At 39.1% G+C, this 15,319-nt stretch overlaps 1 protein-coding gene across 1 annotated transcript in view; it reads left to right on the forward strand.

Moving 5' to 3' along the window:
* The first annotated feature begins 527 nt into the window (after window positions 1-527).
* Window positions 528-15,319, forward strand: part of FDFT1 (farnesyl-diphosphate farnesyltransferase 1) — a 30,718-nt gene continuing 15,926 nt past the window's right edge. The window contains exons 1-2 of the mRNA XM_069081366.1: window positions 528-1,047; window positions 7,641-7,824. Of these exons, the coding sequence (XP_068937467.1) occupies window positions 683-1,047; window positions 7,641-7,824 (549 nt within the window). The 5' untranslated portion in view covers window positions 528-682. The remainder of the gene's footprint in view (window positions 1,048-7,640; window positions 7,825-15,319) is intronic.

Consider the following 15,319-nt stretch of genomic DNA (forward strand, 5'->3'; position numbering starts at 1 on the left):
AATACTTCTTTTGTACAATTTGCCCTTAGTCTTTTTGTTGTTTAGTCATGTCAGACTCTTAGTGACCCCATTTGAAGTTTTCTTGGCAAAAATACTGAAATGGTTTACCATTTCCTTCTCCAGCTCATTTTACAGATGAGGAAACAGAGGCAAATCAGGGGTAAGTGATTTGCCCAGGGTGACACAGATAGTAAGTGTCTGAGGCCAGATTTGAATTCAGGAAGATTAGTCTTCCTGACTTTGAGCCTGTCACTCTATCCACTGTGCCACCCAGCTGCCCCTTATTTCTTGTTTAAGAAGTGTAAATAGTCTAGTGATCTACAACTCAGCTAAAAGACCAGCCCAAATTGTAGTCAAATACTATAACAGGAATATTCACCTTTCCTGTAAGTTCAAATTTTATTTTGTAGGGAGTAGCAACTGTAGTACCTGGGCTTAAGGAAATGGAAGTGGGTTAAGGAAGGGTTAAGGAAGTGGGCACTTGGTATTCCATGTGTGGGCGGAGCATGGAGTGGAAGTGGGTGTCCCAGGGGCCTTTGGCTGTTTATCTGACTGAAACGGGGGAGCTCCTGTTTGTTTGGGGGCTGGGAAGTCAATACTTGGCTACTCCTAGTCTACAGATCTTCTCCCTCAGGTCATGGAAAGGAACTCCTGCCTGCCTCTGCACTGAACCCCGCCTCCCATGGCTGCTGCCTGCTGCACCAAGGCTGGGGCTCTTTTCAAGCTCACTCTGGGGCTGACTCCTACAGCAGCACCCAGAGCTTCTGGGATAGGGGTTGGGAACTCCCAGCGCTGTTATGTGTTTGCTTTCTTCCCCTGGACTAGTCGGGATTGGTGCAAAGGGGAAGGAGTGTGTTATTGGCCCCCTGCTCTCTCTCGCCTACCCCAGCCCCGTGCCTCTTCAACCTCTGCTTCCACCTCCACCTCTGCCTGTCTTCTCTGTCCACAGGACTCTCTCAGCGATAGCCTGAAAACTTGTTACAAGTACTTGAACCAGACCAGCCGCAGCTTTGCTGCCGTTATCCAGGCGCTCGATAGTGAGCTGCGGTGAGTACTGTCAGCTATGGTGTACTTCTTGGAAGGAGAACCTCCTTTATGGGATAGTTGACTCATCTGATTTATGCAGCATGGAACTGAGGTTGTTGTGAAGAGTTGACTTGAATGAAGCCTAATATTCCTTCTTTTCTGCAATATGTCTTGTCTAGATTGTTTTCCAACCCATATAAAAGTGCCCAGAGTTGAAATTTCCACATTTTTGATGGGAATTCCCCTTGAGGCACCCTGACATTTAATGACATTTGAAAAGGGGATTGGCATAGTTCACTTTTAGGTGGCAGTGGCAGTTTTATTCCTGCAGGTTTTGTGAATTAATGTTTTTGATCAGTGCCTCTATGTACATGCCAGATGTTTAGACTGAGATCCCTTTCTCTGTATCTTGACTGCAAAGTATTTGTAAAGTTTTGTATGCCAGCCCTGTATATATTGCTTTTTAGTTAGGTATAACTAATCCTGTGGGGATAGTGGTGAAGAAAACTTTAGGCAGATTGTAAATTTTCATATGGTGATCGATCAGAGAGCATTGTTGCATATAAAGGTGGGGCTATAAGCCAGGAGGCACTTATGACCTTGACTATGTGACATCCAAAGTTTATTTATCTTTTGTTCAGTTTGAAATCTTTCTCTGTAATCTGATTCTTAATATATAAAATGTGCCTAGTGGTAAACCAAACACAACTCATGAAGAAAGAAGTTCACTGTTGAAGAAGGACTTAACTGCTTTTTCTGGGGGTGGGGGTTGGGGTTGGGGGTGGACCTTCTTTTTATGAATTGTCTTTGAGCCATATGAGTATGTTTCTTCAACATTAAGATATATTTTTGAAAATTGTATCAATTCCTTCCATCTTTAACCTAAAATGAGTTGTTTTACATGCAAATATGTGTTTTTGATATGTCTGACTTTTGTGTTGTTCCTGTATATTTGCTACTAAAATATATTAAACTACAAATAAGAAAGATGGAAAGAAAGTCCAATTTGCATGCTTTCCCCTCCATAAAACTCTCCCAGATTTTCCCAGTTGTGAATAACTTTTATTCTCTCAGACCTTATGTAGCACTTTGCACCTCCATGAACTTATGGTGTCTTTTTATGAAAGTTTTTTTTTGTATGTCTTAAAGGCAAGGGACTATGTCTCTTAAAGTTCTGTCCCTACCCTCAGGCCCTTAAAAATGTTCATTGAGTTGAATTTATATAGTGTTTTTACATTACATACATTATTTCATCTGAGCCTCATAGCCACTATGGGAAGGAGGTAGAGTAAATATTATTTTCCTTACTTTACAAACTAAAGCTCAGAGAAAGGTTAAAGCAAGTTGCTCAAGATTTTATGAGTAGTCAATAGTGGTATCAGATCTCAAACCTCTGCCTTCTCAGCACTCTAGTCCAGTCCTCTTTCTGCTATACCATATATAGGTGTAGGACATAGTATAGAATTTGTACTGAGCTTCTAATACAGTTTACAAAGGGTAGAGTGGTATGGTAGAAAGAATAATTAGTTTGGAATTGGAAAGCACCTGGATTGAAATCTTGGCCCTGACATTTGCTAACAGTGTAGTCCTGGCCAAGTCATTTTAACACTCTCTTCCCCCAACTTCAGTTTATTAACCTGTAAAATAGAAAATAATTAAAGTTAAGATAAACCCAAAAAACTAATCAACTATGACCTGTGACAGTATATGTATCACTCAGTGCCTGTAGCCCCCAACTTTTTACCAAGGGGAGAGAAACATCATAAATTCATCAGGTTCTCCAAGTCTGATATTGTTCATGACAGTTTGATCTGAGCTCCACTTCCTTTTGGTACTACTTATGTTTAGATTTCCTTGTATATAGATTTTTCCTTGTATCATTTTCTTTGCTCTTAAGTCACTTTATAAAAATCTCTTACTTCTTTGAATTCTTTTTTTTTCATTTTTCAAATACTATATTAACTTCTAATTTACATCATTCATTTCCACCAGATTTTGAGTTACAGATTTTCTCCCCCTGTTTCTCCTTCCCACTGCCCCAAAATAGCAGTCCCACAGGATATCCCCTCCTCGAATCTACTCTCTCCCATATCTTCTCCCATACCACCTTCGACTTTTCCAGTAGGGCAGGTGGAACTCTATGCCCCAGTGCCTGTGTAACTTATTTCCCAATTACATGTAAAATAGTATTCATAATAATAATAATAATTATATATATATATATATATATATATATAAACATTTGATTTTAAAACTTTGAATTCCAGATTCATTCCCTTCCTGTCTTGTCACCCACCCTTACTGGGAAGATAAGCAATTCAGTATAAGTTGTACATGTGTAGCTAATGCAAAACATTACCATAGTGGGTATATTGTAAAAGACTGACTCTATTTCCCTCCCTCCTATCCCATCTCCCACTTGTTCTATTCTCTATTTTGATCCTGTCCCTTTTCAAAAGTGGGTGCTTCCAACTTCCCTCCCCCCAGCCCGCCCTCCCTTCCATCAACCACCCCCTCATCCCCTTCCGCCCTACTCTCTTATAGGGTGAGATACCCTATTTAGTGTGTATGTCATTTCCTCCCTGAGCCAAATTCAATGAGAATAAGGTTGATACATTCCCTCTTGCCTTCCTATTCTTCCCCTCCATTGTAACCATTTTCCCTTGCTTCTTCTGTATGAGATAGCTTATCCCATTCTGTCTCTCCCCATCTCCTCTCATTATATTCATCTCTCACCTCTTGATTTCACCTTTTAAGTATCATTCCTTCCTATTAAATTGGTCCTGTGCCCTGTATGTATACCAGTAAACATATATACACACATTCACATATGTATTCATACACCCATATACCCTCCGTTATAGACATATATATTTCTATTCCCTTCAACTATTTTCATATTGAGAAAAGTTTCATCTATTTCAATGATCATTTTTCCATGTAAGAATATTAATAGTACAACTTTGATTAGTGGCTTATGATTTCTTTTCCCTGTTTAGCTTCTCATGCTTCTCTTGTTTCTTGTATCTGAATGTCAAATTTTCTTTTCAAGTCTGTTTTTTTCAGCAAGAATGCTTGAAAGTCCTCTATTCCACTGAATGACCATATTTTCCCCTGAAACATGATACTCAGTTTTGCTGGGTAGGTGATTCTTGGTTTTAATTCCAGCTCCTTTGACCTCTGTAATATCACATTCCAAGCCCTTTGACCCCTCAGTGTAGAAGCTGCCAGATCCTGAGTTATCGTGATTGTGTTTCCACAATATTCAAATTGTTTCTTCCTGGCTGCTTGTAATATTCTCTCCTTGATTTGGGAATTTCAGAACCTGGCTATAATATTCCTAGGAGTTTTCTTTTTGGGATCTTTTTTCAGGAGGTGATTGGTGGATTCTTTCAACCTCTATTTTGCTCTCTGGTTCTAAAACATGAGGGCAGTTTTCTGTGAGAATTTCTTGGAGGATGATTTCTAGGTTCTTTCATTGATCATGGCTTTCAGGTAGTCCAATAATTTTTAAATTATCTCTCCTGGATCTCTTTTCAGTGATTTTTCCTATGAGATATTTCACCTTACCTTCTATTCTTTCATTTGTTTGGATCTGTTTAACAGCATCTTGATTTCTCATAAAGTCATTAGCTTCCATTTGCTCCAATCTAATACTGAAGAAATGATTCTCTTCAGTGAGCTTTTGAGATTCTTTTTCCATCTGGAAAATTCGGCTTTTTAAGGCATTCTTCTCCTCATTGCCTTTTTGAGTCTCTTTTGCCATTTGAGTTAGTGTATTTTTTAAGGTGTTATTTTCCTCAGTCAGGCTGTTGACTCTCATTTCATAATTTTCTTGCATTGTTCTCATTTCTCTTCCCAATTTTTCCTCCACTTCTCTTATCTGCTTTTTAAGGTCCTCTGTGGCCTGTAACCAGCTTGTATTTTTCTTGGAAGCTTTTGGTGCAGGAGTTCTGACTTCACTGTCTTCCTCCTGTTCCATGCTTTGCTCCTTTTTGTCCCCAAAATAGGAGTCTGATGTTGGAATCTTCTGTCTGCTTTGTTTCCTTTGCCTGGTCATGTTGCCCCTCAGTCACTTGACCCCCTGCACTTTTTACCATAGTAGGACTCTGCCACCAGACAGGGGAGCTTTCGTCCCAAATGCTGGGATTTTCTCACCTGAGGTATTAGTTGGGTGCCCTCTCTGAAGCCTCCACACGCTCTGGCAAACTGGTCACACACCCCAGGACCTCCACCCCAGACCGCGATCCAGATCCAAGCAGGTTTAAGCAAGAGCGATTATCCCTCCGACTGGTCGCTTGGTCCCCCTACACTCTGCAGGCCAGGAGCTGAAGCTGCCACTTGGCAGCAGCTGCATAGCAGCTCTCAGTGGCTTCTCGCCCCGGTGCACTCCCAACTACTGGGTACCAAAGTCCACACTGCATTGACCTCTCACTTTGTCCTTAGCATCTATGTGTTGATAATTCTGGATCACCATAGCTGCTGGTGATTTGGAGTCCCTCCAGCTGGTGGTTGGTTAGGCCCACCCTGGGGCTAAAACCTGGGTGTGGGGTGGGGCTGAGGTTCCTGCCGGGCTGCAGGGCTGTCCTCAGTGGAAGGTTAGCTTCTCTGTCATTTTGTGGGTTCTGTAGTTCCAAAGTTTATTCAGAGTCCCCTTTTACATGAATTGGAGGTAGTGGGAGCTGGAGCCGCGTGGAGGACCTGTTTCTACTCCCCACTTCTATGAATTCTTCATAATCTTCCTTTCTTGACAGCACACTGTCATTCTATTGTATTCATATATCAGTATTCAACCATTTCCCAATCTTTGGGCACCCACTCTGTTTCTAGTCTTTTTTTTTTTTTAAAGCAATTGGGGTTAAGTAACTTGCTCAAGGTTACACGGCCAGTTATTTCTGGGTGGGTGCTAAGTATATGAGCCCTGATTTGATCCCAGGTCATCCTGACTCTGGGGCCGGTGCTCTTACTCACTGCACCACCTGGACGCCCCTGTTTCCAGTCTTTTGCTACCACAAAAAGTGCTGAATGAATATTTGGTGTGTATGAAAGTTTTCTGTCTTTAATTGCCTTGGAGTGTATGGCCAGTAGCAATCACTGGGTCAGAGAACATGAAGGCAGCTAGGTGTTGAGGTGGACAGAATGATGGGCCTGGAGTCAAGAAGACTTCGAATCTTGCCCCAGATACTTGTTAGCTATGTAACCCAGCAACTTAACCTGTATTTGCCTCAGTGTCCCCTGCTATAAAATGGGGAAAATAATAGCTCCTACCTCTCAGCATTGTTGTGAGGGTCAAATGAGATAATATTTGTAAAGCATATAGCACAGTGCCTGGCACATGGCAGATGCTATATGTGTTAGCTATTAGCTGTTATTAAATGAAGTTATTCACTTTCTTAGCATAATTTCACAATATTTTCCAGAAGGATTAGAACTGGTACATCTTCACCAACAAAAGCACGAGTATGTCTATATTTCTTCTGCTTCTCCAGCACTAGCAATTTGCCTTTCATTATCTTTGCTATTTGCATATAAGGCAAAATCCCAATTGTTTCATTTGCTTTCTGTTCCCACTCCTAATCCCCCCTCTCAAATTTTTATTGCTATGTTTTGTTTTTATATTGCCCATGTTTCCCCATTGTATTCCTTTTCCTTCCTCCTTCCAGAGAGCAATCTTTTAGAACAAAGAATTATTTTGAGGAGAAAAAAAAAACCTAGTCAGTACAAATTTTAAAAACTGACATATGTAAAGCCCATACCTATGGATAATCCACCTCTGCAAAGGAGTGGGCAAAAGTGTCTTCTTACATGCCTTCTGTGGGTCCAGCCTTGTTCTTAATAATTTTATATTATTTCTCTTCACTTTTTTGATGGTGGTTGTTTTTTCCCATTTGCATGTTTGTGGTAGTCATGTATGTTGTTTATAGTCATTGTGGTAGTGATGTATATTGTTTTCTTGGATCTGTGCATTTCACTTTGCATTAATTCATGCAAGTCATGTCATCATTTCTGATGCCACAGTCCTCTTTGAAAATGAAAGACAGACACATAACAACATAAGTTCATATAAGTCTTTCTCATGCTTTTCTGTATTCATCATACTTCATGTTTTCGTCATTTCTTAGAGCACTGCATTTTTCTTAATGATTTGCAGCATATTTTTCATATTGTTGATCATTTGCATTTCTTTGGTTGAAAACTGTTTTTAACCTTCAATTTGTTGGGGAATGACTCTTGTCCTTAAATGAATTTTTGTCTATCCTCTATACATCTTTTTCAGAAATATTTGATCCAAGGGTTTTTGGTTGGTTTTTTTTTCTGGCCACTCAGCAGTTTTTCTTAGCCTGGTTCTGTCCTTGAAGTTATTTTGAATAAATTGCCTGTATATGTCAGTATAGATTTGATTTATTAGATTAGATTAGAATGATGAATATTGTGGGAAAAATCTTGGTTATTTTAGCTTTCCTATTTGAGTTTTGAATAAATTAATTTGCTGTTTCAAATGATGGTGCTAGTATTATATATGACATGTCATTGAAGTATTTTATAGCTTGTGAAATACCCTAGGAGATAAATTTATACTTGGAGACATAAATATTTCATCCTCTTTTTTTCAGCAATGCTGTGTGCATATTTTATCTGGTTCTTCGAGCTCTGGACACTGTGGAAGATGACATGACAATCAGTATGGAAAAAAAGGTCCCATTGTTGCAAAATTTTCACTCCTACCTGTACCAGCCAGATTGGAGGTATATGGAAAGCAATCAAAAGGATCGGCAAGTCTTAGAGGACTTTTCAACGGTATTAGAACTAAAAATAATCCTCTTAGTTTTTTGACAGATGATTCGTGATTGCCAGCTAGTTGCCAAAGGCATGAACCAGCTCTGTAAGAAATTATACAGGCTTCAGAACTGATTTTTATTATTGTAGTAGGGTGGGTTCCAATTTACCAAAATGTCTTTTTCCCATTAAAAGCAATAAAATTAATACTGAATAAATTTTCAGGCCACAAGGGCCTGTTTAATTACATAATTGAATGTTTATGCAATTCATACCATGTTTTCCTGAGTGCCAAGTATCTTCTGGAATTCATTTTCTTTGAACCTAGTAAGTAGGGCAGCTTTAGGTAAGTACTTTTGGGATAAGAACGGAAACTCCAGTAGGTGGGAAATCCAGTGGCAGAATAACAATATTTTCTAATATGGCAGCAAGGAATGAGAACTTTTCCAACAATAATGTACCTTTAAAATGTGAAGATGGTTAAATTGTGTTATTTTAAGGAATTCTTTTCCTGATTCTTTCTTGAGTCACTGTTTCTGTGACCACAAGTCATTTTCTGTATTGTAGAATTTCAAATCCTTTGGATTTTTATTCAAACTGTAGGACAAAAGTTTTTAACCTTTCTTTGTTTTTAAATATTTTGTTAACTATATTTCCGTATGACTGGCTTCCTTTGTAATCTTACATATTTTCTTTGTTTTTGCTTCTTGGAGGGGGAAGTCAGGGCAGTTGGGGTTAAGTGACTTGCTCAAGGTCATACAGCTAGTAAGTGTTAAGTGTCTGAGGCTGGATTTGAATTCAGGTCCTTCTGACTCCAGGGCCGGTGATTCACTGTGCCACCTAGCTTACCCTTTATGTATTTTCTTTATGCATTTATAAACACTCTGACAAATAGGTCCGTAGACTTGCCATAGGAGTCTGGTAGCACGAAAAGGAATTTGGGATGAAATGACAAGTGGAAATAAATTTGAATGCCTTGTATCTGGAGAAATTTTTGAAGAAAAGGTACAGGGTTTTAAAATAATAATTATGTTTCTTTTAGTAGGATAGGGCAGCACTAGATTTTCTTCTGTTATCTCTTTATACATCCTTTTATGTACCCTTAATGCCTTGAGTTTGGGTTAACTAAAAGACTTGACCATATCTCTTAAACCCAGGGAGGAAAATAACAGAGCTTCTACCACATTAGTATATTCATTATATGTATAGCCAATATTGAATTAGTTGAACTTTGAACCTTTAGAAAATGGATTATTTTTTATACTTAAGTACTTCAATTGTGAACATTCCCTCCAGTGGTATAGATGGCTACCCATTCATACCTTCTTATAGCTTTCAACTCTTGTCTGAGTTCTTTCATAAAGGTGCTTTTCAGTGTGTTAGAGGTTACCTTTTAGGTCTTTAAATGTTGCTTGAGTAGCAGTATACTGCTCAAGCTAGTCAGGTATAGCTTGCCGTAGCTACATGGCTGACCTACCTCCTCTGATCAGAGATATTCTTATTCTTGTATACTAGACACTGCTGTAGTAAGATATGTTACTTTAATCCAGCACAACCATCTTTCCATTGTCCTTTGGATTATCCATAATTTTTATTCTTTATAAATTGTTTTATTTCATAATTTGCAGCCACCAATAGGAAATTTGATTTAAAAATGGAGTTCTGTGTCAAGCGCAGCTTGGAATCATTAAAAGTGCTGTATGGTTGTTTTTCTCCCCGTTTTCCCCCTAAACACCACCCCAAAATAGCAGTCCCATAGGATATCCCCTCCTCCAATCTGTTCTTTCCCATATCTTCTCCCATACCTCCTTCGACTTTTCCAGTAGGACATGGTGGATCTCTCTGCCTCAGTGCCTGTATAACTTATTTCCCAATTAAATGTAAAATAGTATTAATAATAGTATATATATTTAAACATTTGATTTTAAAACTTTGAATTCCAGATTCATTCCCTTCCTCCCTTGTCACACACCCTTACTGGGAAGAAAAGCAGTTCAGTATAGATTGTACATGTGTAGCTATGCCAAATATTACCATAGTAGATATATTGTAAAAGACTGACTATATTTCCCTCCTTCCTATACCACCTCCCACTTGTTCTGTTCTCTACTTTGATCCTGTCCCTTTTCAAAAGTGGATGCTTCCAACTTCCCTCCCCCCCCCAGCCTGCCCTCTCTTCCTTCCATAATTCCCCCTCTCATCCCCTTCCCCCCTACTCTCTTGTAGGGTGAGATACCCTATTTAGTGTGTATGTCATTTCCTCCCTGAGCCAAATTCAATGAGAATAAGGTTGACCCATTCCCTTTTGCCTTCCTATTCTTCCCCTCCATTGTAACCATTTTCCCTTGCCTCTTCTATATGAGATAGTTTACCCCATTCTGTCTCTCCCCATCTCCTCTCATTATATTCATCTCTTAATTTCACCTAAGTATCATCCCTTCCTATAAATTGGTCCTGTGCCCTCTATGTATACCTGTAAACATATATACACACATTCACATATATATTCATACCCCCATATGCCCTCCGATATATACATATATATATATATAAACAAACATATATATATATATGTATTTCTATTCCCTTCACCTATTTTCATACTGAGAAAAGTTTCATTAGTTACAATTATCATTTTTCCATGTAGGAATGTAAATAGTTCCACTTTGATAAGTTACTTATGATTTCTTTTCCCTGTTTACCTTCTCATGCTTCTCTTGCTTCTTGTATCTGAATGTCAAATTTTCTATTCAACTCTGTTTTTTTCAGCAAGAATGCTTGAAAGTCCTGTATTCCACTGAATGACTATATTTTCCCCTGAAACATGATACTCAGTTTTGCGAGGTAGGTGATTCTTGGTTTTAATCCCAGCTCCTTTGACCTTGGGAATATCATATTCCAAGCCCTTCGATTCCTCTGTGTAGAAGCTGCCAGATCCTGAGTTATCCTGATTGCGTTTCCACAGTATTCAAATTGTTTCTTCCTGGCTGCTTGTAAGATTTTCTCCTTTATCTGGGAGTTTCGGAACCTGGCTATAATATTCCTAGGAGTTTTCTTTTTGGGATCTTTTTCAGGAAGTGATCGGTGGATTCTTTCAACCTCTATTTTGCCCTCTCGTTCTAAAACATTAGGGCAATTTTCCTTGAGAATTTCTAGGTTCTTTTTTTTTTTATCATGGCTTTCAGGTAGTCCTATAATTTTTAAGTTCTCTCTCCTGGATCTATTTTCCAGGTCAGTGATTTTTCCAATGAGATATTTCACATTGCCTTTATTTTTTCACTTGTTTGGATCTGTTTAATAGTGTCTTGATTTCTCATAAAGTCATTAGCTTTCATTTGCTCCAATCTAATTCTGAAGGAATGATTCTCTTCAGTGAGTTTTTGAGATTCTTTTTCCATCTGGCAAATTCGACTTTTTAAGGCATTCTTCTCCTTATTGCCTTTTTGATCCTCTTTAGCCATTTGAGTTCGTCTGTTTTCTTTCTTTTTTTTTTTTTTTAAAGCAATTGGTGTTAAGTAAATTGCCCAAGGTTACACGGCCAGTTCTTTTTCTGTGTGGGTGTTAAGTATCTGAGGCTGGAACTGATCCCGGGTCCCCATGACTCCAGGGCTGGCGTTCTTACTCACTGCCACCTAGCCACCCCAAGTTAGTCTATTTTCTAAGGTTTTATTTCATACAGGTTGTTGACTCTCATTTCATAATTTTCTTGCAGTGTTCTCATTTCTTTTCCCAGTTTTTCCTCCATTTCTCTTATCTGCTTCTTAAGGTCCTCTGTGGCCTATAATCTGCTTGTATTTTTCTTGGAAGCTTTTGGTACAGGAGTTCTAACTTCACTGTCTTCCTCCTCTTCCATTCTTTGCTCCATTTTGTCCCCAAAATAGGAGTCTAATATTGCATTGCTCTGCTTGGTTTGTTTCCTTTGTCTGGTCATGTCGCCACTCAGTCACTTGAAGCCTGGCCTTTTTACCACAGTAGGACTCTGCCACCAGATAGGGGAGCATCCTTCCAAACTCTGGGGTTTTCTCAGCTGCCTGAGGTATTAGTTGGGTGCCCTCTCTGAAGCCTCCACACACTCTGGCAAGCTGGTCACACACCCCAGGACCTCCACCCTAGACCGCAATCCAGATCCAAGCAGGTTAAAGCAAGAGCGATTACCCCTCCGACTGGTCGCTTGGTCCCCCTACACTCTGCAGGCCAGGAGCTGAAGCTGCCACGTGGCAGCAGCTGCACAGCAGCCCTCAGCGGCTTCTCACCCCGGTGCACTCCCAACTACTGGGTACCAAAGTCCACACTGCACTGACCTCTCACTTTGTCCTTAGCCTCTATGTGTTGGTAATTCTGGATCACCATAGCTGCTGGTGATCTGGAGTCCCTCCAGCTGGTGGTTGGTCAGGCCCGCCCTGGGGCTAAAACCTGAGTGTGGGGCTGGGCTCAGGTTCCTGCCGGGCTGTCCTTAGTGGTAAGTTAGCTTCTCTGTGTCATTTTGTGGGTTCTGTAGCTCCAAAGTGTGTTCAGAGTCCCCTTTTACATGCATTGGGGGAGGTAGAAGTTGTAGCCCCATGAAAGTCCTGTTTCTACTGCAGCATGGTTACTTTGAAAAAAAAACAACTTTTTTATATTACTTTAATTTTCAGACATATTCCTTCTTCTTCTTATATCCAGCAAACCACCCATTTGTAACAAAAAATAAAAAAGAAGGAAAAATTAAGTTCAGCAAAACTAACTTATCAGTTGAGTTCAACAGTACATGCAGGGTTCCACCCTTATAATCTCTCTGACCTCTTCAGGGAAGTAAGGAAGATTTATATATATAACACACACACACACACATATATATATATTTTTTTTTAATTAAATTTTTATTTATTTTATTTATTTTTTTGGAGGGGGGAAGGTAGGTCAATTGGGGTGAAGTGATTTGCCCAAGGTCACATGGCTAGTTTTTTTTGGTGTTAAGTGTCAGAGGCTGGATTTGAACTCACTTCTTCCTGACTCCAGGGCTGGTGCTCTATGCACTGTGTCACCTAGCCATCCCAAGATTATATTTTTTATTCTTTTTTTTTTCCAGGTATAAACTTGGACATTATAACTACAGAGCAGTCAGGTTGTTTCTTTTTCAGTTTATGTTGTAGTCATACTGTGTTTTCCTGGTTCTATTTATTTCATTTTGCAGCAATTCATATAAGTTTTCCTGTGTTTATTTGAATTCTTCATAATCATTGTTTCTTGTGCTGTGGTAATATTTCATTGCATTGATGGCCCACTATTTGTTTAGCCACTCCATAATTCATGGGTATTGATTTTGTTTTCTTTACTATGTATTCTTTTTAAAGAAGAAAATTCTTCTTTTCCTAAATTATTTTCCTCCATCTACTTTTTTCCCCATCCATCAAGAAAGCAAGAAATATGATACCCATTTTGATATATGAAGTCATGCAAAACATAGATCCACATTAGCCCTTGGGGCAGGGGGAGAAAAGTAAGAAAAATAAAGAAGGGGAAAAATATGCTTAAATCTGCAGTCTTGAGTCTACCTTACCTCTGTTTTTGAATGTGAATAGCATCTTATATCATGAGTCCTTTGGAATTGTGGTGGATCATTGTTTTGATCCAAGGTTAAGTCTTTCACAGTTGATAATTCTTACAGTATTGCTGTTATTGTACAGATTATTCTCTTGGTTCTGCTCACTTCGTTTTGCATCAATTTGTATAAGTTGTACTAGATTTTCTGGGAAATTTTTTTAAGCCCAATAGTATGCCATCATATTCATAAACTGTAAGTTGTTCAACCATTCCCCAATTGGTGGGCATCCTCCAAGTTTCCAATTCTTTGATACCACAAAAAGAGGTGCGATAAATATTTTTATACATATAGGTTCTTTTTCTTTGACCTCCTTGGGATATAGACCTAGTAGTAGTGTTGCTGGGTCAGAGGGTATACAGGTTTATGGTTTATATGCCTTTTGGGCAGAGTCCCAGATTGTTCTCCATACATAATTAACTGCAGTTCAGTTCATCTTAGTATTCTTATTTAATTCTGCCCCCAATTCATCTTCCAATGTCAGTGCCTGTTCATTTTTTATTTAATGCCAGCATGTGGTCATAGAACTATAAGCCATGAAAAATGGTGGTTGTAATATGTTAAAGAATAGTTATTTCCCATTCTTGGTGACATAATAGTTTATATTTAACTGACCTCAGAGTGAATGGTGGCACAATGGATGGAGCATTGGGTCTGGTGTCAGGAAGACCGGAGTTCAAATTTGACCTCAGATACTTTTTAGCTTTGTGACCCTGCACAAGTTGCTTCTATTTGCCTCTCTTTCCTCATTTGTGATATGGGAAAGTTAATAACACCTACTTTGCAGGATTATTGTGAGAATCAGATGCGATATTTATAAAAGCATTAAGTGCAGCGATTAGCACATAGTTGATGATTTGTACTTATTCTCTTACCTTCTCCTATATACCAAGTGCATGTTTCTGAGGCAGTTCCAAACATCTGCCAAAGTGTCAGGAAAATCTAACAAAGAAATCCAACCATGTCACCCCCTTCACTCAGTAAAATCCAGTGACTTCTTGTTATGTCCATGATCAAACATAAACTCTGTTTTTAGTCTTATTATGCATGGGCTCTTTTGTTCTGCCAAACTGGCCTTCTTACTCTTACTCATATGTGGTACTTCTTGGTATACCCTACACCTTTAAACTGGCTGTCCACATTTGTGGAATGTACTTCCCCATCTCAGTCACCTCCCTTTCTGTAGGTCTCATCTGGTCACTTTTATATGAATGTTTTCCTGATAGCCTATTATAAAATACTTTCATTTCCTTCTCACTCTCTTCAGACCTCTTCCAGTCTCATCATTCTACTGAAAACCTACCTCCAAAGTTGCCAGTTATCTCTTAGTTGCCTGATAATCCTCATTTTCCTTGACCTCTCTTCAGCCTTTGACATTGCTGATCACCCTCTTTTCTTTGATATTCTCTTTTCTCTAGATTTTAAAGATTATCACTCTCTCCAGGTTTTCCTACATGGTAATGCACTTCTTAGTCTTATTTGCTGAATTCTTATCTGCATCATGCCTTCTAACCCTAGGCGTCCCACAAGGTTCTGCCTTGGACCCTCTTCTGTTCTGTTTCACTTGGTGATGTTATTATCTCTCCTAGACTTAATTACCATTTTTGTGCTGTTGATTCTCATCTACATGACCTGCTCTAACCTTTCTGCTAACCTCCAGTTTCACATATTCACACATGCTTGTGTGATATCTTGTACTGGAGGCGTAGGAAATATTTTAAACTCAGAATGTCCAAAACTGAACTCATTGTCTTCTCAAAACCCTCCCTTCTGTTTCTTAAATTCCCTCTTACTGTTGAGGACATCACCATGATCCCAGCCCCTTTAGGTTTGCAACGTAAGTGTCACCCTCAATTCTTCACTATCTCTTACCTCTAGTATCCAATTTGTTGCCAAGACCTGTTGATTTCACCTTTGTAAGATCTCTCTGATCTC

The sequence above is a fragment of the Petaurus breviceps genome, unplaced genomic scaffold (assembly GCF_028583685.1).
Source record: "Petaurus breviceps papuanus isolate PSGF00001 unplaced genomic scaffold, PetGlider_PUasm1.0 98913, whole genome shotgun sequence".
NCBI classification, from domain to species: domain Eukaryota; kingdom Metazoa; phylum Chordata; class Mammalia; order Diprotodontia; family Petauridae; genus Petaurus; species Petaurus breviceps.